The sequence below is a fragment of the Nicotiana tabacum genome, chromosome 24 (assembly GCF_000715075.1).
Source record: "Nicotiana tabacum cultivar K326 chromosome 24, ASM71507v2, whole genome shotgun sequence".
Taxonomy (NCBI): Eukaryota; Viridiplantae; Streptophyta; class Magnoliopsida; order Solanales; family Solanaceae; genus Nicotiana; species Nicotiana tabacum.
In genome coordinates, this window is record NC_134103.1 from 5,244,890 (window position 1) to 5,270,940 (window position 26,051).

Consider the following 26,051-nt stretch of genomic DNA (forward strand, 5'->3'; position numbering starts at 1 on the left):
CACACCTTCTCCCGGATTAACAGAATTCCTTACCCGGTCTTCTGTGTTCGCGGACCATAAAAATAGAGTCAATTTTCTCAATTTGGAATTTTAAAATAAACCGGTGACTTGGGATACCATTAATTATTCCAAGTGGCGACTCTAATTAAATAAATAATTTTATTTCGAGCAATGTCACTTAAATTGAAAAAACTCAATATCCCTCGAAAAAAAGGAGGTGTGACACTTAAGAAGGAAAAAACCACGGGCCAGAGAAAAATAAAGTAATCCACTATAATGAGAAATTTTACACACCGTAGTCCCGAGTATATACTCTAGGAACCACTATACACTCAAAAGAAATAATCCTCTTTTGAGATTCTCACCTCACTACAATATGGCTCACACTCTCTATTTTTCCTCATAGACTACACCGCTTGTGAATACCTCACACTGCTCTCTATGTTCTCGGATATATTTCTCTCTGCGATTGGTGTGGTGAAATGAGAGCCGAATCTCTCCTTTTATAGTGTTGAGCGCCCAATCTTCCACCAATCAAAACGATTGGTTATTGCACTTTGTCTGACGCCTACTATTTTTGACAATTTGCAGATTTGCAAATCAAAGAAGTCATGATGGAATCTGACACTTTTCCTTCCTTTTCGTTTTTTTTATTTATAGGGATGGACCCTACAAATCTTCCCCTCCAGACTCATTCACATGAAAGAGGTAATATCAGACTTCTAGCTTGAGTGCATGTCGACAAGCTCTTTGCACAATTCAAACTTGTAAAATAATTCAACAACGTTGAAATTATAATTTTTAATAAGAAGTATGAGTACTCTGCACACTCTAATACTGTAAACTTGTAGGTTACATTTTTATCCTTCCTTCCATGGGCTAAGTGTTTGAGTTTATTCTCTTTCACCATGGATCTGGTTGTATTTTTGGCTGTAGTTGGGAGAGATAATCTTTGGTTCAATATCTATACGCTACATATGAAACATGACTACTTTTTATTCTTCAAAAATTACTCTTTTGATGCTCTAAAAATGTCAAGCTATTTTTGGAGATTTGTTTTATTGGGTGCATTGAGCAAAGTCTGCATTTTAGACTCTTCTATAAATAGACTCTTAAGCTATCTTGGAACAATGCTCAAATTTAACATAGGATTTGGTGTTAGATACTTATATTCTATTTGTGAGTTTCTAATATAATGACTAGTATTATAAATGTAGAGAATTGAGACATGGGAATTGAAATGACAAGGGCTGGATTGGAATAACGATGGGAAAATAATACATATGGATTGCAATTAATTTGAGACAGAGGGAGTAGAAGGATAAGAGTTTGTCCTATTGAACATAATATAAAAATAGGACATATTTTTCCTTATATATAACATGTAATTTTTCGGCGAGGGGGTGAACCCCCTTCCGCCCCCTAAATCCGCCCCTGCACGCAAGATCCGGGGAAGGGCCACACCTCAAGGGGTAAGATGCAGACAATATACCCTAATGAAAGCATTAGGGAAAGACTGTTAATTATAGGTTTCAATGATGAAAAATAATATATCACATTTGGTGCATGATCAAGAAGGAAACCAAAGGAATCAAGAAGCAATACCAGCCAAGAATAGATTAAGGAAACAATCTATTAGCAGGAGCTCTAAAAGCAACGCAAGGTAAAGAATCAATGATTAGCGATGAAAAAGGAAGGAGCAACGAAGATCCGGTAGAAGAATCAATCAGTGATTCTATAAAATGATTGACAGAAGCTATTACTGGAAGGTCCCAAATCAAAGGGAAACGAGATCATAAAAGGATGCATTGAAGATCATTGAAGCCAGAAATCAAGGAATCTAGCGGATATGCCTCAAGTAACGAAGAGATATGCCTAGCGGATGAAAAGCTCGTCAAGATCATAAATCAAGAAAGATCAACGTAAACTTGACCTTATTCTTGAAAAGAATCAATCTATGATCAACTCCCTTGGGTTTTCAATCTCTCAAGATTCACGTCATTTAAAAATCAAGAAGGACTCATAAAGTGTATATATACATATGTTTCAGACTTGAAGAATACATACTTTGAACGAACCATTTTCACTCTTTCTGTTCTACTCCAAGCAACCATTGTAGTTCTTATAGATCTGTCGTGTAATTAGTGAGAGAAGAAAAATAGATAAACACTAGTGAGGCATTGTATCAAGAAGAGAAAAGTGACATAGAGATCAAACTGTTGGTGTAAAGCTATATCAACCAATCTGTACTCAGAAAACTTCGATCACTGAAAGATAACACCCTTACAACCCAAGGGGACTGGAGTAGGATTCACATTAAATTCGAACCAGTATAAAATCCTGCACTTTATTTCTGCATTACTATTATCTTGTTCTTATTTTTAGTTGACTAATTGGTATACTAGTCAACTGCTTACAATACAATTTTTAAATAGGCAATCCCCCCCCCCCCATTTTACTTTCAATTGGTATTAGAGCCAGTCTCACACTTTTTTCTTAACAACTTGTGAAAAAAGATCAAGGCAAATCAAGTAATTGCTGGAGTACTATTTCAAGAAGGAACATCGCAGGTTAGGCCACCATATTTAAATGGACAATACTTTTCTCACTGGAAAGTACGTATGGAAATATATGCAAAATCCTATGATGTCAAAGTATGGCGGGCTATCAAAAAGGGAAACTATCCACTACCAGCAACTGCTCAACCACCTGCTGATCTAGAAGATATAGATGAGTACACAGACGAGCAAATGGCAATTGTTCAGGTAAATGCTAAGGCACGAAATTTACTCTATAATGCTATAAGTGGAGAGGAATATCAGAAAATCTCAAGTTGTGATACAACCAAAGAAATGTGGGAAAAATTGGAAATTACTTATGAAGGAACCATCAAAGTGAAAGAAACTCACATTAACATGTTGGTTCACGACTATGAACTCTTCCGGATGAAAGAAGGAAAATCCATTGAGGAAATGTTTGCAAGGTTCAGCAAAATTATTAGCGATCTAAAAGCTTTTAGTAAACCATACTGAAGTGGTGATCAAGTTCGAAAAATTCTGAGGAGTCTACCTACCACTTGGCAGGCAAAAGTAGTTGCACTTGAATCACAAGATCTAAACAAACTTTCATATGATAAGCTTCGAGGAGATCTTATAGTATTCGAGAAAATTCATCTCAAGAAAACAAACCAGGAAGAAAAGAAGAAAGCAATTGTCGCGCCTTGTTTTCTCGCGAAAGCGGGTTTCGACGTGTGACAACTCTTTTAAAGGAGGTATTAGAAGAGAAGAGTCGCCACCTAACGATTTAAGGTGCGTTAGGGCACCTATTTGCGAGTAACTCTATTTTAACTAGTCCGTATCACCAAAGATCGGGCACTTTACGAGAAGGTGTTGGGCACTCTTTGAGGTCCACAACTGTAGGTCCCGGTCGAATTTTACACTATGTAGATAAGATGATTAAGCTAAGTGATAAGTAAAGAAAGGTATATAAGTTGAAGGATCTATTATAGCACACAAGAATAAATGATTGGTAGACAACGGATAGAATGAAGCAGATATGGATAATTACTGATTAAATAAATATAGATAACAAGTACATAAATGAAAAAAAAGAGGGGTCCTAAGTTTTTTAGCCTAAAGGATCACCCCGTGCAACATAAATAATACTTCGCAGATCCCTTAAGGTAGGGGTTGCTCATATTATTCAGCGGGCACAAACTATCATCTTCTGCTACCCATTTAATATGTTGAAGTTGTTACTTAAAGGCACTCTAATTCAATTCTAAATTCCATGCCTATGGTCCAGGAGGCTTTGGACCTACTATGAGGTGGTTTTAGACTCAACTTAGGTTGCTCAAAATGAGAAAGCTAGGCGACATTCAAAACAGATAGGACTTCACGTAAAGACAATTAAGGGCCCAAGTTAGCCTCCACACATAAACATCAAATGCACGCAGGTAGAATAGGAAGTAGATAATTTCAGAATTAAGATTTAGAGTCCTATAAGCATGATCTCTAGGTGATTCTGAATTCTAGCATCGTATATGCAACATTATTGTTCTAAATGGCTTAGGCGAGGAGGCAGTAAACTATTTGCAGACTCAGGATTATTAGCACTGATTTTATAAATAGGCATCTTAGGCAAGTGATGCTGTCCTATAGGCATGATTTATATACGATTCTGATTTCAAATCTCGTACATGCAGTGTTGCTGTTCCAAGTTAACTAATTTACAGATTACAGGCGTTATAAAACCTATATGCATGATTTCTGAGTTGTTTGCGCAACGAGCAATGAAAGCTATTAGAAAAACTTGGTATTACCAGTGTTTGATTCTATAGACATGCTTTCTAGGCGAATGACAATATCCTATATGCAATATTTCTAATGATTGGTAATTGAACTTGATTTAGTCATACTTATCCTATAGGCATGCTATCTAGGTGGCAGTATAATAAAACAACAGAAGCAGCCGATTAATTAATTAGTTAAGACCCTATAATTATGGTATCTAGATGAACATTAACAAAAGTATGTATTATTACAACCCTATAGGTATGCTATCTAATAAATAACATCAAACAATTTGAAATAGAAATCTCTTAAAATTTACAATTCCCAAAACCGATATTACAAGTCATAAGCTCTACAGAGTATTTGCTAGAAAACTTCTAAATACAACGGTCAAGAAATAAGAGTAAACAGTGCAAAATAAAAATTTGAAGGTGACTCCAAAGCCTGCGAACGTAGCAACAGGTTTACCTTAAGTCTCCACAGCAACGACTCGCACATCTACTATCGAACAAATACCTGGATCTGCATAAAAATATGCAGAAGTGTGGAATGAGCACACCGCAGCGGTGCCCAGTAAGTATCAAGACTAACCTCGATGGAGTAGTGATGAGTAATAGTCGAGACACCTACTGGTCTTATAAATTGAACAAGTATAATTATATGAACAACAAAAATATGATATCTATATAAGGACTATGCAATATGGCTCACAATGCAGTGATGCAATAAGAAAGGAAACAGCAAGTATCAGTGGAATACCATAAAAAAAAATGACACAGAAAAGTGAATGAAACACAACCTGAATCCGGAATCACAAATACAACAAGGACAAGTAATAACTCAACAACTACAACCGCTTTTACATCAGGTTTTAGTCATCAAACTCCATGAGGTACCGAACCTCGGACAAATCACAACACACGGGTCTCAATACCTGAACCCTAACACTTGGCATCCTGTGCCCTCATTACTTTTCATAACCGCACTGATGACTCACGTGCCAATATAGCCATTCTCACATAGAAGGCAAGCAAACAAGGGTGAGCATCTATGCTCAACAATATCAAGAACACCTTTTATCCGATAAGAGTGCTTAACTACGTGTATGCTTATGCAAGTGTCCTAACATAGTCCATACCAGCAAATAAGCCTAAGGAAAAAGAATGGACAACGCGTAGAATATTTTCTCACAGCTTTCACAAGATAAAGCTCACACATGTAAGTGTACCACTACACAAATATTAACCACACGAATGCACCCAGGCCATCACAAATCATCACACATCAATCCCTGACACATCCCACCTTGTCTCACCACGTGTGCAATAGTAAAGCAAATGCCCGCCTTGTCTCGCCACATGTGCATAATAATATTCCCGCCTTATCTCGCCACATGCACAACCCATATATAAATATATATTCCGCCTTGTCATGCCGCATGTGCAAATATCAATAGTAACAATAGCACGACAGAAACCTCGTGCAACCCTATAACAACAACCGCATGGCAGAAACCTCGTACATCACCACAACAAGTACAACAGAAACAATGACAATATACAAAGTACGACAAGTAAATCAACTCAAGAACCTTAATTCATAAAGAAACGGTAGAACCAATTCATAAGGAATAACCACAGTAAAGGATGTTATGTGTAAACAGAACAACTCAACAAGGGAAAAACTAATATGTAGCAATGATCCCACTGTTGGAAAATAACCAATAGCATCTCTATACACCAGAGTCTAATAAAAGAATACAGGAAGTGTTTGACATAAGGGAGGATAGAGGGGGACTCCTAAGTCTGCGGACGCAAGCAGATGTACCTTGAAGTCTCCAAAATAGTAGCAAATGCACAACTAATAGCGAGGCTGGTATGATGAGCCTGGATCTGCACACGAAAACATGTGCAGAAGAGTAGCATGAGTACACCACAACGGTACCCAATAAGTTCCAAGCCTAACCTCAGTCGAGTAGTGACGAGGTCAGGTCAGGCCTAATGGTAAATAATAAATAAGGTTGGAGAATATACAGTATAATAAGAGACTAGAATTTAACAAAAGAAAACACAACAAGGCAACATTATAACACACAGGGGTAAACAACAGGGGATCTCCCGAGATACCGTCTCGTAGTCTCAAAATAAATACACAGGGAGAACTCCCGAGGTACCGCCTCGTAGTCTCAAAAGTAAATATACAGGGAGAACTCCCGAGGTACCGCCTCGTAGTCTCAAAAGTAAATATACAGGGAGAACTCCCGAGGTACCGCCTCGTAGTCTCAAAAGTAAATATGCAGGGAGAACTCCCGAGGAACTGTCTCGTAGTCTCAAAAGTAAATTTACAGGGAGAACTCCTGAGGAACCGCCTCGTAGTCTCAAAAGTAAATGTGCAGGGAGAACTCCTGAGGAACTGCCTCGTAGTCTCAAAAGTAAATGTGTAGGGAGAACTCCGGAGGAACCGCCTCATAGTCTCAAAAGTAAACATACAGCTCAAACCGATAAATACAACAGTTAACAGCAAGATTTCTATAGTTATACTGATAAAGAACAAGGAAAAGCAGGAAATCAACTAGGCATGCTTCACAAAGTTCAAATAAGTAGTTAAAGCACGCAAACATATGATATTAGACTAAACAGGATAACTACATATATTGGAACAACTCAATTAAGAATGAAAACAAACTAATACTTATTTAAACGGTATAATTCAAATTAAAGGAAAAACAGGTTGCTACTCAGTAAAATAAATCGAGTTTTACAACAAATAGCTCGTGTACGTACTCGTCACCTCACATACACGGAGCTCACATATCACAACAGTACCAAATCCTAAAGAAATTTCCCTCACACAAGGTTAGGCAAGCCACTTACCTTGAACCAAGCTCAATGAATCTGTAACACTGCCTTTTCCACGAATATCCGACTCCGAATGGCCCAAATCTAGCCAATATAAATTACATACCATAAATACAACTATAAAAAATTAATCTAATTAATGAAATCAAAGCTAGAGCAAGAAATTAGAAAATCACCCCAAAACGTCTACCTGGGCCCACGTCTCGGAATCGGGTAAAAGTCACAAAATATGAACATCCATTCACTCACGAGTTCACTCTTACCAAAATTATCCAAATCCGAATCAAAACTCAAATATTTATTTGAAAAACCTTCCAACTTGTAAGGCCTACTAAAAGTTTTCCTAAAAACCTGGATTCCGTGATGCCAAATTAGGCGTAGAGGTTAATAGTAGCAGAAATTCTTCGCGGCGGGCTTGCAAGCCGTGATTCAGACCTTTTGGATTGAACAGTGTGCTGGGGAGTTGAAGGAAAACGTTGAGCAGAAGTACGCATTTTTGCAGCCCATTCTGCGGCCGCAGAACTACTCTGCGGACCGTAGACTGGTCGCACAGTGGGGCAGGTTTCTGGGGCATTTTTGATGTCGAATTTCGTGGCCATTATGTGACCGCATAATCGTTTCGCAGGCCGCATTCTTGTTGTATATCCCGCCTTGGGATTTTTCGGAGGGAGGTTTTGCGGTGCACTATGTGACCGCAGAATCATTCTGCGGTGCATTATGCAGTCGTAGAACAGGTCTACGGGCCGCATAGTGACCGCAAACCCGGTCAACCTTTTTCCAGCTCTGGTACCTAATTTTGCGGTCATTTTGCGGACCGCATAACCACTAATATGCGACCGCAGAACCTGTTCTGGAGCTTCAATTTTGGGGTTTTTAAACCCGACCCTATTCTATTAAAACACACCCCATAGACCATTTTGAGCACATTTATGATATTTTAGAGTGAGAGGGAGAGTTTTTAGAGTGGGGGAGCAATCTTTAACCATTATCCATCAATTCCTGCTCAATCATTGAGGATTAACAAAGGGAGTCTTCACCCTAAAGGTAAGAATCTATGCCCTAACTCTTAATTTCGAAATTTTGCAAAAATGGGGTAATTAGAGAGGCAATTATTGGGTGTGGGGGTTGGTGTCTTGCATGAATGTATCCTTAAAGTATATGGGAAGGTTGTGAGCTAAAAATGCTAGAGAGTGAGTTGGGAAATAATGTAATCTTCCACAAAAGAGCCTTAGAACCTTAATGCACACCTAGTGTTTGATAAAATGCTCAAATGAGCTAAAACCATGATCATCTTCCTAATTTTTGGTTCAACTTGTTATATTTCTAAAATAGATTGAAGTTGCTAAGAATTCCGGATTATTTTAGAGTTGAGAAGCTCAATTGAGGTATGTTGGCTAAATCCCCTTCTTCTTAGAATCAAATCCCACGGTGTTCATGTAATTAGAGTAAGTCCTTGATCATTATTGAATTGGCTTTTCCTAATGTGGTTGTGTTGAAGGATTTTTGTTCAATATTTATTCTAAATGCTTCATAATGTCATCTTGCCATTTGAAAATATGTTCAAAATCTGGAATATGTGTTAGGAATGTTAAAACTTCATGTCAAGACCGAAGTAAAGGTTTTAATGCCAAATTGTATGAAAGGCCTCTATGTGCCTAAGATTTTCCAAATTGCTCATATGTGAATTAATGTCTTGCATAGGAATCCCTATTGATGTTGATAATGATAATGATATTTGAATGTGAAAAAGGGGACCGGAATTATGAAATACGGCCAAGTGCCAAGAATGACTTTGTAATTATGATCCACTAGTGCCAATGAACTTAAAGTATATGAAATGGTACGGTGTGAGATGATTGAATAAAAAAGGTAATGTCTCAAATGATATGGCCTAGCCGATCGGGCCGAGATCGGACTCTGTGTAAGAACACGGTGGTATTGTGGATGAAATTGTGAAAATGATTGATGTCTCAAATGAGATGGCCTAGCCGATCAGGCCGTGATCGAATGCCATGCCGCACACATGGTGAACTGTGCTGGTAATTATAATGAAATAGTGGTAATATCTCATGTGTTGGCCTAGACGATCAGACCGAGACTAGACTCCATGTAAGAATACGAAGGTATTGTGAATTGTGGAATATCGGTACTAAAGGTCACCCAACCTAATAATATGAAAATTGACTTAAAAATGTATATGATCCTTAACATTATTGTTTCTATATAATTTGAAGCCCTTTATCGAATTCTTGATTGTTCCTCTTGTATTATTATTCATTCCATTGAGTTGGTGTTTAGCTTTACATACTAGTGCTATTCGACGGTACTAACGTCCCTTTTGCCGGGGGTGCTGCATCTTTAAATAGACGGTTACATAGCGGATAGTGTTGATCACAGATAGTGCTGCATCCTCTAGCGGACTCGACGAGCCCCATTTCATTCCGGGGTCAAGTATTGTACCTTTTGTTTATATTGTGGTCACATTTTGAGGTGTAGCCGAGGCCTTGTTGCCGGCACTATCTTTACTCTCTTTTGTATCTTTAGAGGCTTTGTAGACACTATGTGGGTTGTATATGGGTGTTGGGAATGCTAAACAAGTTATGTTGTGTTTGATCACTTGTTCCACTCGAACTATAAGAAATGTGTATTTTGAGACTTAAAGGCGCAATGACTAATGAAACGATTTAGGATTGTATGAATGGGCTTCCTACTATATAAGTAATGAAATCACGTCTTGTCTTGATCATGGGTGAATTGGGTAGAAAGTATCTAACAGGCTTGCTCGGCCGGGTTCACTCTGTTGAGCACCGGTCGCGCATCCCGAGGATGAGGCGTGACAAACTTGGTATCAAAGCCTAAGGTTTTAAAGTGTCCTAGGATGTCTCGAAACCGTGTCTAGTAGAGTCCTTCTTATCGGTGTGTTGTCAACCACATCTATAAGTTGGAAGCTACTTGGACATTTAGGAATAATACCCTTCTTTGATATTCTAGATCGTGCGATGAAACTAATTGTGCAACCGTTCTCTTCTAACTCGTACATTCCTTTAACTTTCAGTATATGGAACCTAAGAAGAGAGCAAGAACTGGCCAAGGAGCCAATGCCGCCTTGGGAGTGGCAGTTGACCCTTTACTTGGAGAGGCGGATGAATACCCGAGGGATGAGGATAATCCCCCGACTGCTACACTACCTGATTCCACTACACATGTTCAGGCCACACCAGTTCCTGCACCTACTGAGGGTACAACGGTTCCTCCAACCGATATTCTGATTCCACCTCCAGACCCAGCTTTCGGTTCCGGTATTTCTGATGGGGATCTTAGGGGAACTATTCAGATGCTAACACAGATAGTGGCTTCTCAAGCCCAAAGATAAAATGTTGCACCAACTTTGTCTAGCCAACAAAGGGATTCTAGTGGCTCCAGGGTGAACATGTTTCTTCAGTTGGATCCTCCGGTGTTCATGTGTGCTAATCCCGAGGACGACCCATGAGACTTCATTGATGAGATGCATAAAACTCTCCGAATTATGCGCGCTACTGAGATGGAGGGAGTGGAGTTGGCTGCCTACCGCCTGAAAGGGGTGGCATATTCTTGGTTTGGGCCGTGGGAGGACTCTCGGGAGTAGGGGAGCCCTCCAGCAAGATGGAGTGAGTTTATTGATGCCTTTATAGACCATTTCTGGCCTACCGTGACTAGGACAACCCGTGCCGCAGAGTTTCAGAATTTTAAGCAAGGGAGTAGGAGTGTGTGAGAGTATCACATGGAGTTCGCGCGCCTATCAAAATATGCTATTCACATGTTGCCTATTATGGAGGTTAGAGTGCGCCGGTTTGTGCAGGGCCTTAGCCCATTGGTTATCAATGAGGCCGCTACAACTGCCTTGAATTTATATATGAACTATGGGAAAATGGTAGCATTTTCTCAAGCTACTGAGGACCGCAAGTTGAAGAACAGAAGGGAGCGAGAGGGTACAAGCAAGGCCCGATCCGCGGGCAACATTAGGGAGTCATTTGGTGGGGGAAGATCATCTTTCAGAGGAGGGTCATCAGGGCCATCCCAGTCTTATGCTCAGTCTTCAGCCAGTGCACCACCAGTGGGGTATAGTCAGTAACATGGGAGTCACTTCAGGCCCAATCATGGAAGCAGGGTACCCCATCATAAGGGCCGACCAAGAGGGAGATTCCCGCAGCAGCGGAGGCCCCCATATCCCAGGTGTGGGAGGATGCACACGGGGATCTGCTACATGGACTTACCTATATGTTATGGGTACTCCGGTTGGCGAGTCTATTGTGGTCGCACGGGTTTATAGGGGTTGTGTTGTCACGGTGCATAGTCGGGACACCGTGGCCGATCTCATTGAATTGGAGATGGTTGATTTTGATGTAATTATGGGAATGGATTGGCTTTATTCATGTTTTTCTAAGCTCGACTGCCGAACTTGAACTGTGTGGTTTGAATTTCCTAATGAGCCAGTTGTTAAGGGAAAGGGGGATAATGTAGTGCCGAAGGGTAGGTTTATTTCTTACCTTAAGGCCACGAAGATGATTAACAAGGGGTGTATCTATTACTTAGTCCGAGTTAAGGACACCACTGCTGAGGCGCCTACACTCGAATCAGTGCCAGTTGTGAATGAATTTCTAGGGGTTTTTCCTGATGAACTCCCTCGGATTCTTCCAGATAGGGAGATTGATTTTGGGGTTGATGTGATGTTAGGCATGCAACCTATATCTATTCCGCCATACAGGATGGCACCAGCAAAATTGAAGGAGCTAAATGAGCAATTGAAGGATTTGTTAGAGAAGGGTTTCATCCGACCAAGTGTGTCACCAGGGGACGCACCGGTTCTCTTTGTAAGGAAGAAAGATGGATCACCGGGGATGTGTATTGACTACCGCCAGCTCAACAAAGTCACAATAAAAAACAAATACCCACTACCAAGGATATGTGATTTGTTTGATCAGTTACAGGGTGCTAGATACTTCTCTAAAATTTATTTACGATCGGGGTACCACCAATTGAAGATCAGAGAGCAGGATATTTCGAAACCAGCTTTCAGAACCTGGTATGGGCACTTTAAATTTCTGGTAATGTCTTTTGGGCAAACAAATGCCCCAGTGGCTTTCATGGATCTTATGAATCAGGTTTTCAAGCCTTTCCTCGACTCCTTTGTGATAGTATTCATTGACGATATTCTTGTGTATTCACGAGGTCGGGAGGACCATGCTGATCATCTCGGGGCGGTTTTGCAAACTCTTCATCGGCACCAATTGTATGCGAAGTTTTCAAAGTGTGAATTTTGGCTCGAATCTGTCACGTTCTTGGGTCATGTTGTCTCTAGAGAAGGAATTAAGGTTGATCCTCAAAAGATTTCAGCAGTAAAGAATTGTCCTAAACCTACAATACCTACCGAGATTCATAGTTTCTTGGGCTTAGCAGGGTATTACAGGAAGTTTGTGGAGGGGTTCTCTACTCTTGCCTCTCCATTGACTAAATTGACTCAGAAAGCGGTTAATTTCCAATGGTCCGATGCGTGTGAAAGGAGCTTCCAGGAGATGAAATCAAGATTGATTACAACGTCGGTGTTGACCCTGCTAGAGGGTACAAATGAATTTATGGTATATTGTGATGCTTCAAGAATTGGGCTTGGGTGTGTGTTAATGCAACACAGCAAGGTTATAACTTATGCTTCTAGGCAACTCAAGAATCATGAAATGAATTATCCAACACATGACTTAGAACTTGCGGCGGTGGTTTTTGCATTGAAACTTTAGCGTCACTATTTGTATGGGGTCTATGTGGATGTATTCACGGACCACAAGAGTCTTCAATATATTTTCAAACAAAAAGAGCTGAATCTGAGGCAGAGAAGATGGCTTGAGTTACTCAAGAATTACGACATCGATATTCTATATCACCCGGGGAAAGCCAATGTTGTGGCGGATGTGCTTAGCCGGAAATCTATGGGTAGTTTAGCACACTTAGAGTCATATCAAAGGCCATTGGCCAAGGAAGTCCATTGATTGGCTAGTTTAGGAGTTTGTCTTATGGACGCTAATGAAGGAAGGGTAATTGTGCAAAATAGGACTGAATCATCGCTTGTTGTGGAGGTCAAAGGGAAGCAATACAACGATCCATTATTGGTACAGCTGAAGGAAAAGATTCATAAACGTAAGACTATGGCTTTTACTCTTGGCATGGATGATGGTACACTAAGGTACCGAGGGCGACTATATGTTCCGAATGTAAATGGTCTCCGAGAAAGAATCATGACTGAGGCTCACGCTTCTAGGTATTCCGTGCATCCAGGTTCTACAAATATGTATCACGACCTCAAGGAAATCTATTGGTGGAGTGACATGAAAAGGAATGTGGCGGACTTTGTGGCAAGGTGTCCGAATTGTCAGCAAGTGAAGGCCGAACATCAACGGCCTGGTGGGTTGGCACAGAACATAGAAATTCTAATGTGGAAGTGGGAGATGATTAATGTGGATTTTGTGTTAGGATTACCACGCGCTCTGTGCAAGTTTGACTCAATTTGGGTGATCATGGACTGACTCACGAAATCAGCTCATTTCTTGCCAGTTAAATCTACCGACACAGCGGAACAATATGCTCAGTTGTATATCAAGGTAATAGTCAGGTTACATGGCACTCCAGTTTCTATCAATTCCGATCGAGGGGCTCAGTTAACGGCCATTTTTTGGAAGATATTTCAGTAAGGTTTAGGTACTCAGGTAAATCTTAATACAACCTTCCATCCACAGATCGATGGGCAAGTAGAGTGGACTATTCAGACGCTTGAAGACATGTTGCGTGCTTGTGTTCTTGATTTCAAGGGTAGCTGGGATGATCATTTGCCACTCATAGAGTTTGCTTATAACAACAGCTTTCATGCTAGTATTCAGATGGCACCATTTAAGGCATTATATGATAGGAGATGTAGATCTCCCATTGGGTAGTTCGAGATTGGGGAAGCAGAGTTTATAGGGCAGACCTTGTACATCAGGCTATGGAAAAAGTTAAGATCATAAAGGAGCGGTTGAAAACTACTCAGAGTCGTCAAAAATCTTATTCGGATGTTCGTCGCAGAGACTTGGAGTTCAAAGAAGGTGATTGTGTATTCTTGAAAATTCCCCCATGAAAGGTGTAATGCGATTTGGTAAGAAAGGGAAATTGAGTCCGAGGTATGTTGGGCCGTATAGAATCATTCAGAGGATTGGTGAGGTGGCGTACAAGCTTGAGCTACTACCCGAGCTATCATTAGTGCACCCGATATTCCATGTGTCCATGATGAAGAAGGTAGTTGGAGATCCGTCAGCTATTGTGCCGGTTGAAACCATTGAGGTTAATGAAGAATTGTCATATGAAGAAATTTCAGTTTCCATTCTTGATAGGCAAGTCCGAAAGTTGAGAAATAAAGAAATTGCCTCCGTGAAAGTGTTATGGCGAAACCAGCAGGTTGAAGAGGCCACTTGGGAGGCCGAGGAAGAAATGAAGAAGAAGTATCCTTGTTTGAATAGCTGTGTAATCCTTTCTTTTTATGAACTTGTCGGCTATGAAATTTGTATCACTTGTTCAGTTAATGTAAAGGTGTTCCTTTTGATTATATGTTGATTATGAGGCCACGGTTAGTATTGTTATGAGTTTTGCTACGTCATTGGGTTGTGCATATGGTGGTAAGATATGTTTCTGGGGCTCTCTGACAGGTGGATATGTCTAGTTACAAAGGAAACTCTGGCGAAATTTCTGGAAATTTGGGGAGTTAGTTAAATTTGGGGTTGTTGGTGTAGGGTGTGATAACTGAGTTGCACAAGGGGCTAATAATGGACCCTGATCCTCATTCGAGGACGAATGATCTTAAGTGGGGGAGGATGTAAGGCCCCGTAAAATTTTTCCTAAAAATCCGGATTCTGTGATGCCAAAGTAGGCATAGAGGTTAATAGTAGTAGAAATTCTTTGCGGCGAGCTTACGAGCCGCGGTTCAGACTTTTTGGATTGAACAGTGCATTGAGGAGTTGAAAGAAAATTTTGGGCAGAAGTACGCATTTCTGCGGCCTATTCTACGGCCGCAGAACCACTCTGCGGACTGCAGACTGGTCGCAGAGTGGGGTAGGTTTCTGGGGCATTTTTGATGTCAAATTTTGCGGCCATTATGCAACCGCATAACCGTTTCGCAGGCCGCATTCTTGTCACATATCCCGCCTTGGGATTTTTCGAAGGGAGGTTCTGCGATGCACTATGCGACCGTATAACCATTCTGCAGTGTATTATGCGGCCGCAGAACAGGTCTGCTTGTCGCATAGTGACCGCAGACCCGGTCAGTTTTTTCCAGCTCTGGAACCCAATTTCGCGGTCATTTCGCAGACTGCATAACCATGATACGGTCGAATATGCGACCGTAGAACCTATTTCGGAGCTTCAATTTTGGGGTTTTAAACCCGACCCTATTCCGTTAAAACACACCCCATAGACTATTTTGAGCACATTTATGATATTTTAGAGTGAGAGGGAGAGTTCTTAGACTGGGAGAGCAATATTTAACCATTATCCATCAATTATTGCTCAATCATTGAGGATTAACAAAGGGAGTCTTCACCCTAAAGGTAAGAATCTATGCCCTAACTCTCAATTTCAAAATTTTGCAAAAATAGGGTAATTAGAGATGCAATTATTGGATGTGGGGGTTGTTGTCTTGCATGCATGTATCTTTGAAGTATGTGGAAAGGTTGTGAGCTAAAAATGGTAGAGAGTGAGTTGGAAAATGATGGAATCTTCCACAAAAGAGCCTTAGAACCTTAATGCACACCTAGTGTTTGATAAAATGCTCAAATGAGCTAAAACCATGATCATCTTCCTAATTTTTGGTTCAACTTGTTATATTTCTAAAATAGATTGAATTTTCTAAGAATTCCGGATCATTTTAGAGTTTGAGAAGATCAATTGAGGTATGTTGGCTAAACCCCCTTCTTCTTAGAATCGAATCCCACAGTGTTCATGTAATTGGAGTAAGTCTTTGATCATTATTGAATTGGCTTTTCCTAATCTGGTTGTGTTGAATGATGTTTGTTCAATATTTATTCTAAATGCTTCATCATATCATCTTGCCATTTGATAATATGTTCAAAATGTGGACTATATGTTAGGAATGTTAAAACTTCATGTCAAGACTGAAGTGAAGGTTGTGATGCCAAATTGTATGAAAGGCCTCTATGTGCCTAAGATTTCCCAAATTGCTCATATATGAATTAATGTCTTGCATGGGAAGCCCTATTGATGTTGATAATGATAATTATATTTGAATGTGGAAAGTGGACCGGAACTATGAAATACGGCCAAGTGCAAAGAATGACTTTGTAATTGTGATCACTAGTGCCAATGAACTTAAAGTATATGAAAGGGTACGGAGTGAGATGATTGACTGAAAAAGGTAATGTCTCAAATGAGATGGCCTAGCCGATCGGGCCGCGATCGGACTCTGTGTAAGAACACGGCGGTATTATGGATGAAATTGTGAAAATGGTTGATGTCTCAAATGATGGCCTAGCCGATCGGGCCGTGATCGGACGCCATGCCGCACACATGGTGGTACTGTGCTAGAAATTATAATAAAATTATGGTAATGTCTCAAATGAGATTGCCTAGCCGATCGAGCCGAGATCGAACTCCATGTAAGAATACGGAGGTATTGTGAATTGTGGAATATCGGTACTAAAAGTCACCTAACCTAATAATACGGAAATTGACTTGAAAATGTATATGATCCTTAACATTGTTGTTTCTATATTATTTGAAGCTCTTATCGAATTCTTGATTGTTCCTCTTGTATTATTATTCATTCCATTGAGTTGGTATTTAGCTTTACATACTAGTGCTATTCGACGGTACTAACGTCCCTTTTGCCGGGGGCGCTGCATCTTTAAATGGATGCAGGTAAATACATAGCAGACAATGTTGATCACAGATAGTGCTGCATCCTCTTCTCAGCGGACTCTGTGAGCCCCATTTCATTCCGGGGTCAAGTATTGTACCTTTTGTTTATATTGTGGTCACATTTTGAGGTATAGTCGGGGCCTTGTTGCCGACACCATCTTTACTCTCTTTTGTATCTTTAGAGGCTCCGTAGAGACTATGTGGGTTGTATATGGGTGTTGGGAATGCTAAACAAGTTATGTTGTGTTTGATCACTTGTTGCACTCGAACTATAAGAAATGTGTATTTTGAGACATAAAGGCGCAATGACTAATGAAACGATTTAGGATTGTACGAATGGGCTTCCTACTGTATAAGTAATGAAATCACGTCTTGTCTTGATCATGGGTGAATTGGGTAGAAAGTATCTAACAGGCTTGCTCGGCCGGGTTCACTCGGTTGAGCGTTGGTCGCGCCTCTCGAGGATGAGGTATGACACAACTTTTTTCCAAATTTCTCAACCAAATTCCTTAATTATATGATGAATTCAAATATAGATTAATGAAATATAACCATAAATGAGTTAAGAATCATTACCCTAAAGTTCTCTCTGAAAAATCCTTGAATTAACGCCTCAATCCGAGCTCTCAAAGGCCCAAAATGAAAATGAGATCAAACCCTCAAAATTTCCCCTTTTCTTCCCAACGATCTCGCACCTGCGACGTCGCACCTGCGAAAATTCCATTGCAGGTGCGGAAATGGCTTAAGGTGACTAGGACCGCTTCTTCGATCTGGTGATCGCACCTGCGTGTGCGCACCTGCGGACAATGGTCTGCTTCTGCGGTCTCTCTTCGGGCCTGCAGTTCCTCTAGCTCATCTGCGGGCATCGCAGATGCGGCATTTTCCTCGCACCTACGAACCCATCCTGGGCTGCCCAAATCTGCATCTGTGCTCCTCCTTCCGCACGTGCGAGTCCGCATATGCAGTCTCCCCACCGCAGGTGCGAAAACACCAGAAACCAGAAAACTTTAGCAATTTGCATAAATCCAAATTCAATCCGTTAAGCACCCGAAACACACCCAAGGCCCTCGGGACCTTAACCAAACATTCCAACAAGTCCTAAAATACCATACGAACTTAGTCGAGCCCTCAAATCACATCAAACAATGCTAAAAATATGAATCACCCTCCGATTCAAACTTAATGAACTTTGAAACTTAAAACTTCTACAACCGATGCCGAAACCTATCAAACCACGTCCGATTGACCTCAAATTTTGTACACAAGTCAAACTCGACATTACGGACCTAGTCCAACTTCCAAAATCAGAATCCGACCCCGATATCAAAAGTCCACTACCGGTCAAACTTCTCAAAATTTTAACTTTCGCCATTTCAAGCCTAATTTAGCTACAGACCTCCAAATCACAATCCAGACACGCTCCTAAGTCCAAAATCACCCAACGGAGCTAACAGAACCGACGAAACTCTATTCCGGACTATTCTTCACATAATTCCAACTACAGTCAAAATCTTAAATAGTGGATCGAGGCTAATACACTCAAGGCCTGGTCACATAAGCAGAAAGAGATGCGGGAAAAGCAGTAAATAGTGGATCGAGACTAATACACTCAAAATGACCGGCCGGGTCGTTAGATAATTTTAGCAACACTTCAGTGTCAATAGCAAAACGAACAATTTAACCCAGGAATTTCAGTGCGTTACGGTTCCCAAGGGTTTCGAATGAACCCCGGATAGTGCTCATATTGAGAAAGGTTCAAGAATCAAATTTCGGTGGCCTTGGTTTTCAGCCGGCCAAAAGATTAAGCCTCAAAGTAGTGCAAGACAAGAAAGAATAAGAGAACAGTAGTAGTTGTTTTTAGCGATTAAGGTCCGTCCAAAGGGGAAATTAGGGAGGAGTTATATAGTGGTAGGAATCAAACAAGTAAATATGGAAAACAAATTAATTGAACACAAATAAGGAAAGAAAATCACGTGCAATCGATAATAGAACCAGTAAAGGAAAAAATGAAATTTCAAACCCTAGTTCGACGGAAATAAAAGATTGACTGAGGATCTTGGTAAATCGGACCCATATAATTTGGTAAGGAGTGTATATAGACAAAATATCATCTAAGTCTTAAAGATTGAGGATGATTGTCCATAACTCAGGGCCTGGTACTTGCCAAAAATAGGCGAGTACTAGGTGATAACAAAATCGTGTAACTAATAAGATGGCAGAACGTATAAGGTAAGGGGATCATAGATTGATTCCATTTTGGTGCTGGATTTAAAGAGGATTTGGAGTTATGACGGCTAGGGTTTTTCAGAGAAGAAGAGAGTAGAGAGGATTTTGGGGCAGCTGAAGTGCGGGAATGGGACTAGGGTTTGGGGTGAGGGGATATAAGGAAAGGTAGGGATTTATTATGGGCCGTTGATCATTTGAGATCAACGGCTAGGATCAAAAAGGGAATGGGGTGGGTTGTTTAAATGGGTCGTGATCGGGTCAATTACAAGGGTCGCTTGGATTGGGCTTTGGGGGTTATTGGGCTAAGGTGTGGGTGTTTGGGCCATTGAATTGGTCCGAAATTGGCTCTAAATTTGGGGTATAAATTAAATACATGAAATTATTTAAATAATAATAATTAATAAATAATAAAAATATTACTTATGCAATAAAATGATTGAAAATAATAACTTAACATTATAAAAATATAAAAATACTATTTTAGCATGAATAATGTAATAATTATAATTATGCATAGTATATAGGCTATTATTGTAAAATTATGTAACTAGCTTAAAATACCAATATAATTATATGAAATAAAGTAAAAATATTATGAAACATATATGTGGATGCAAATAATATATTTGGATGGTTAAATCATCACAAAAATAATTGAAGGGGTAATTAATACATATTCAGGTAATTTAAATGCAAGAAAATCAATTCTAAAGCTTCAAAAATTATGAAAAATTATAGGAAATATTGGTGATGATGTAGGAATGATATTTTAAAAGCATATAAAAACATGAGGGCAAAATTGGGTATCAACAACAGTCACTTTCAAAGCCACAACTGAAAGGCCAGAAAATGATATTGATGACGACCCTGAAGCTCTTGAAGAAGAGATTGTCATGGTATCAAGGAACATGGATGGTTTAATGAGAAGATACCGAAACACAAGAAGAGGAAGGATATCTCTCAGGCGAACCGGGCAATATAATGAACATGACAAGAATGATGAAAAATATTATTAGTGTGGGAGATATGGGCATGTTCAAGCTGAATGCCTAGATCTTAAAACAAAGGTTTCCAGAGGATTCAATAAAAATAAATATTTTGGAAGCTGGAGTGATGAAGACAACTCAGAACATGAGTAAATAGCAAATCTATGCTTCATGACAATCCTGGAAAACGACATGAACTAACTCTCCGGCTGCTGGACCGATGAAGATGCATCAGACGACGAATACAAAGATGATAATGAAAATTGTTTCATGGAACGATGTGAAGCAATCGAGGTAAGATCTTATAACTGTGATAGATGTAATGAATTATAGGATATTCTTGACCTTACCCTAAAAGAGTCTCAAGAAATGATGAATGGACTAAGGAGACTCAATAGGGAAAAGAAAGACTGGGAACTCAAGCTTGAAGTATGTGAAATTAAAAAAGAGGTACTTTAAGAAGAAGTTCAGGAATTACAAATACAACTTAATGGCATGCGCAAGTCCACCAGTCACAGTTCTGCCAAGTCTAACTAGGCGACTTACAAGTCAACTGGAAAAGGACCATTTAGAACTGAGTCCACAGGTACTAACACAAGTGAAAGATAAAAAAATGGTTAGCCCCTATGTGTCACTACTGTAATAAAAGTGGACATAAATACTCTTTCTGTCGATTTCAAAAATCTAATGTTTCAGGATGGATTTGGAAACCCAAAAATAATCCTGATCTTAGTAATACTAACCAACAAGGACCTAAGAAAGCTTGGGTACCTAAAAGAAAGTGATAATTCTATTTTTCAGGAACACCACAGGAAAAGCCGCAAAGGAAAATAGTACTTAGATAGTGCGTGTTCCAGTCACATGACATGTGACAAAAACCTGTTCAAAGAAGTTATAAAGATAAATGGAGGAAGTGTCAAATTTGGGGATATCTCAAAAGGAAAGATAGTTGGCACTGGCACAGTTCCATTTAATAACAATTGTGATATTACTATATGTATCTTATAGATGGACTCAAATACAATCTCCTGAGTATAAGTCAACTTATGTGATTTAGGGTACGAAGTTAAATTCAAGAAAACAGGTTGTGCCATTGAAGATGAGACAGGCAAAATAATACTGTCAGGAAAAAGGTATGGAAATGTTTATATTCTTGATGGTTTTGAAAATCTAGATAGTCATATTTGCTTAGCGTCTATATCAGATGATCCATGGTTGTGGCATAAGAAACTTGGTCATGCAAGCATGCATCTTATTGAGAAACTTTCCAAGCATGATTTAGTTATTGGTCTCCCTAAACTCAACTTTTCTTGAAATCATGTATGTAATGCATGTCAAATTGGTAAACAAACCAGAAACTCCTTCAAAAACAAAGACATTGTATCTACCACCAAGCCTTTACAATTGCTTCATATGGACTTGTTTGGACCCACCAAAACTGCTAGCATAGGAGGAAAACGATATGCTTTTGTTATTGTTGATGATTACTCACGTTTTACATGGGTGATCTTTTTATCTCACAAAGATGAAGCTTTGAAAAACTTTGAGATTTTTTGTAAGAAAGTTGAAAGAGAAAAGGAGTATCTTATTACAACTATCCAAAGTGATCATGGAGTAGAATTCGAAAGCAGAGCATTTGAAGATTTCTGCAATGATCAAGGATATACTCACAACTTCTCAGCTACAAGATCACCTCAACAGAATGGAGTAGTTGAGAGGAAAAATAAAACTCTACAAGATATGGCTAGAACTATGATATTAGAATATTCCTTGCCAAACCATTTTTGGGCAGAAGCAGTAAGCACAGCCTGCCACATTCTCAACAGATGTCTTATAAGACCCATCTTGAAGAAGACTCCATATGAACTATGGAAAGGTAAACGACCCAACATAGGTTATTTCCATCCCTTTGGCAGCAAATATTTTATCCACAACAACGGTAAGGACAATTTTGGAAAATTTGATCCAAGAAGTGATGAAGGTATTTTTCTGGGTTATTCCATCAACAGTAGATCTTTTAGAGTTTATAATAAAAGCACTTTATCTGTAGAAGAATCAGTGCATATCATATTTGATGAAAATAACACTACGACCGAGAAAGGAATTATTGCAGGTGATGATGATATCAGTCAAGAAACACCACAGTCAAGCAAACCTCAAGAGTTGACTGATAGGCTAGACGGGGTCACAGAGTCAACTAATGAACCTGTCAACGGTCAACCAGAATTACAGAAGGAGTCAACTACTCATACAAGTGCAACACGTCCAAATGAATGGAGAAGTGAACAGGAATACCCTCAAAAGTTTATCATAGGAAATCCAAGTGAAGGAATGAAAACCAGGGGAACTCTCACGAAAAAGGCAAACATAACACTCATCTCTCAGATTGAACCAAAGAAGGTTGAGGAAGCCCTAAAAGACGCCAACTGGGTACAAGCAATGCAGGAAAAACTCGATCAATTTGACAAGAACCAAGTTTGGAAACTGTTGCCCAAACCTGCAGATGCTACTGTAATTGGAACAAAATGGGTTTTCAGAAATAAGCTCAACGATGATGGAAAGGTTGTGAGAAACAAAGCCAGATTAGTAGCTCAAGGCTACTCACAGCAGGAAGGAGTCGACTACGATGAAACCTTTGCACCAGTAGCTCGACTAGAGTCTATACTCTATACAGATTCTTCTTGCATACGCATCCTTCAAACAGTTTAGACTTTTCAGATGGATGTCAAAAGTACCTTTTTAAATGGCTTTATTGATGAGGAGGTATATGTTAGACAACCTCCTGGTTTTGAAGACTCAAAATTCCCTTACCATGTATATAAGTTGACTAAAACTCTGTATGGACTCAAACAAGCTCCACGAGCCTGGTACGAAAGGCTTAGTTCATTTCTACTTGATCATGGGTTTATAAGAGGTAAAGTAGATACTACACTATTTATCAAAAGATCATCAAAATGTAATTCTATTATTCAAGTTTATGTTGATGATATTATCTTTGGTAGTGCTAACCCTCTTTTGTGCAAGGAATTTGCTAGTCTTATGCAAAGTGAGTTTGAAATGACCATGATGGGATAGCTTACATTTTTCCTTGGACTTCAAATACAACAATCTAAAGAAGGAATGTTTGTGTGCCAGACAAAATATACAAAGGAGCTAATTCAGAAGTTCGGTATGAGCAGTGCTAAAGCAATTGGTACACCAATGAGCCTGTCAAAAAATTCTTGACAAGGATGAAAAGGGAAATCCGGTCGACGAAACCAAATATCATGGAATGATTGGCTCTTTTCTTTACTTAACTTCCAGTCGACCAGATATTATGTTTAGTGTATGTAAATGTGCCAGGTTTCAGTCAGCTCCTAAGGAGTCACATCTGACTGCAGTAAAGAGAATAATTCATTATCTCATCGGAACTATTTCTTATGGACTATGATATCCACGCTCTAACAATTTTAAATTGGAAGGTTTTTCAGATGCTGATCTTACAGGTGATAAGGAAGACAGAAAAAACACTAGTGGAACATGTCAATTACTGGGAAAGGCATTAATATCATAGAACAGTAAAAAACAAGGCTCAGTTGCATTATCTACAACAGAGGCAGAATATATTGCCATTGGACAATGATGTACACAGTTACTATAGATGTCTATTAGCTAGGTGACTATGAACTATTTTTCAAACCTATTCAAATATTTTGTGATAACTCTAGTGCTATATGTCTCTCAAAGAATCCTGTGCATCATTCCAGGGCTAAGCATATAGACATCAAACATCATTTCATTAGAGATCATGTCCTCAAGGGAGATATATAATTATCATTTGTTGGCACCACTAATCAATTAACAGACATTTTCACTAAGTCTTTACTTGAAGATAGATTTTACTCCTCAAGAGAACTACTTGGGATTATTTCTCTTGATCATAAAGATTAGGACCTATGTGTTGATTTTAATTCTTGTGTGCCTAATTTATTTTTTGTGTAAGTATGCATTAATTTAGCGCCTCCGATTTCCCTCTCTTTTTCATTAGTCGCAGGTTTCAAGAAAGGAAATCAATCATCGTGACTGACACCCTTTCCTTTCCTGCACTTAACCGTCAAAATCTCGTCCTCTTAATCCTCTGACCCACTCTTCTCTGTTTTATTGCTTCCACCGCTCAGAAACCCTTCTAAAAAAATCCTTCAAACTCTTTCTTAAAACTTTTCTATGGCTAAACACTCCAAGAATCCATCTGCCTCCACAAGAAAAAGTACGCGTTCTAAGGGAAAACCCTCTTCTAAGTCCCGAGAACAAGTAGACCTAGGGTCTGACCACTCAGAAGGGTTTGCCTCTTCTCAGGCAGAACTATCCTACCATTCTCACCAAATAGGAGAAAAAGCCCTTGGAAAAAGGCCTATGGAAGACCTCCATGAATCTTTTACCCCCAAGAAATCCAAAGTAGACCTCTCAAGTTCTCTAGAATCCGACCTCAATTTCTGGGATACCCCAAATAGAGATTATTTTGTTGCTCTGAAAAGCTAGCCCATTGCTCATGACAGAGTAGTCGATCTTGACGATATGAAGGCCCTTAATTGTAAGGTAAAAGATCTGTTTGGTTTTCAATGATGGTTTAAATTCCTCTCTGTACCCCCCTCATAAAGTCTATGAACCTTTAGTGAGAATGTTTTATGTAGATCTTCACTCTAGCAAGCCTGATAAGTTGGAATCCCTAGTCTTAGGTAAACACATTGTTCTTGATTGTGCCATGTTTGACTCAATCTTTCAGTGTAAGTGCTCCAATTTTCCTATGCTTTTCAAGAATACTTGGCCTGATGATTTTGAAATTTCTTTTGATTAAGCAAAACGTTGTATTGCTAATTGTCCATCTGATTTCCTTCCTAACCAGTTAGGTCCCAGTGATGTTAGTTTTGAAACCCGAGTTCTATCCCACATTGTTGCAACCACTTTTCTTCCTCGTACTGGATCATTCTCCACCTTCTCTCAACGAGATACCTTTCTTGTCTACTATCTTATGACTAAACTCAAAGTTAAACTATCTTCTTGGGTCATAAGTTTCATGATTGAGAGCGCAGATAATCCCACCATTTTTTCCTATGGTATGGCTATCACCCACATTCTGGAAGCCCACAACATCCCTATCTCAGAATACCCTTTTGTCTCTGTTTCAAAATTCTACAACTTTAGAGTTTTCTCCAGTATGGGGTATGTGTGTGTTAAGGGTTCATGGGTGAAGAAACAAGAAGGTGATGTTAAGAACATTCAGCTTGATTCCAAGATCAAAGCTTCTATTTCCCATCATAGTATATATGATCCCGATATTATGGAGAAACTGACTGCCATTGACAACAAGCTAACGATCATCAAGGACCTTCTTGCTGCAACTCAATCCATTATTGGGGACATCCATACGATCTCCAAGGACACTGGGTCTGATGTTTCAAAGATGAGGGTTAAAATTCTCAAACTTGGAGAGAATGCAGTCAAAGCATTCAAAGAAGTACATGACAGAATTGATGGGGTGACAGTTTCAGCCAATGCCAGCTTTGAACGTCTGAAGGAGGCGACTTGCAACACTCTTACTTATTTCTTGCGTCGTTAGTTGTGGAAGTTTAAAATAATTTTAGATGTTTTGTTGTTTTGGACTGGATAACCAGCCGCTGGATACTTTTCTTTACTTTTGCTAAACTTTGCATGCCTATAATGTTTGCCTATGATGTGTCTACCTCTACTTTATTTTCTATGTATGTATATCCCCTCTTTGC

At 39.5% G+C, this 26,051-nt stretch overlaps 1 protein-coding gene across 1 annotated transcript; it reads left to right on the forward strand.

Annotated features, from left to right (window-relative positions):
* Window positions 1–2,621: 2,621 nt before the first annotated feature.
* Window positions 2,622–3,032, forward strand: LOC142177995 (uncharacterized). Its single transcript, XM_075247307.1, has one exon. It carries the CDS (start codon window positions 2,622–2,624, stop codon window positions 3,030–3,032), a length of 411 nt encoding a protein of 136 aa, XP_075103408.1.
* The last annotated feature ends 23,019 nt before the right edge of the window (window positions 3,033–26,051 follow it).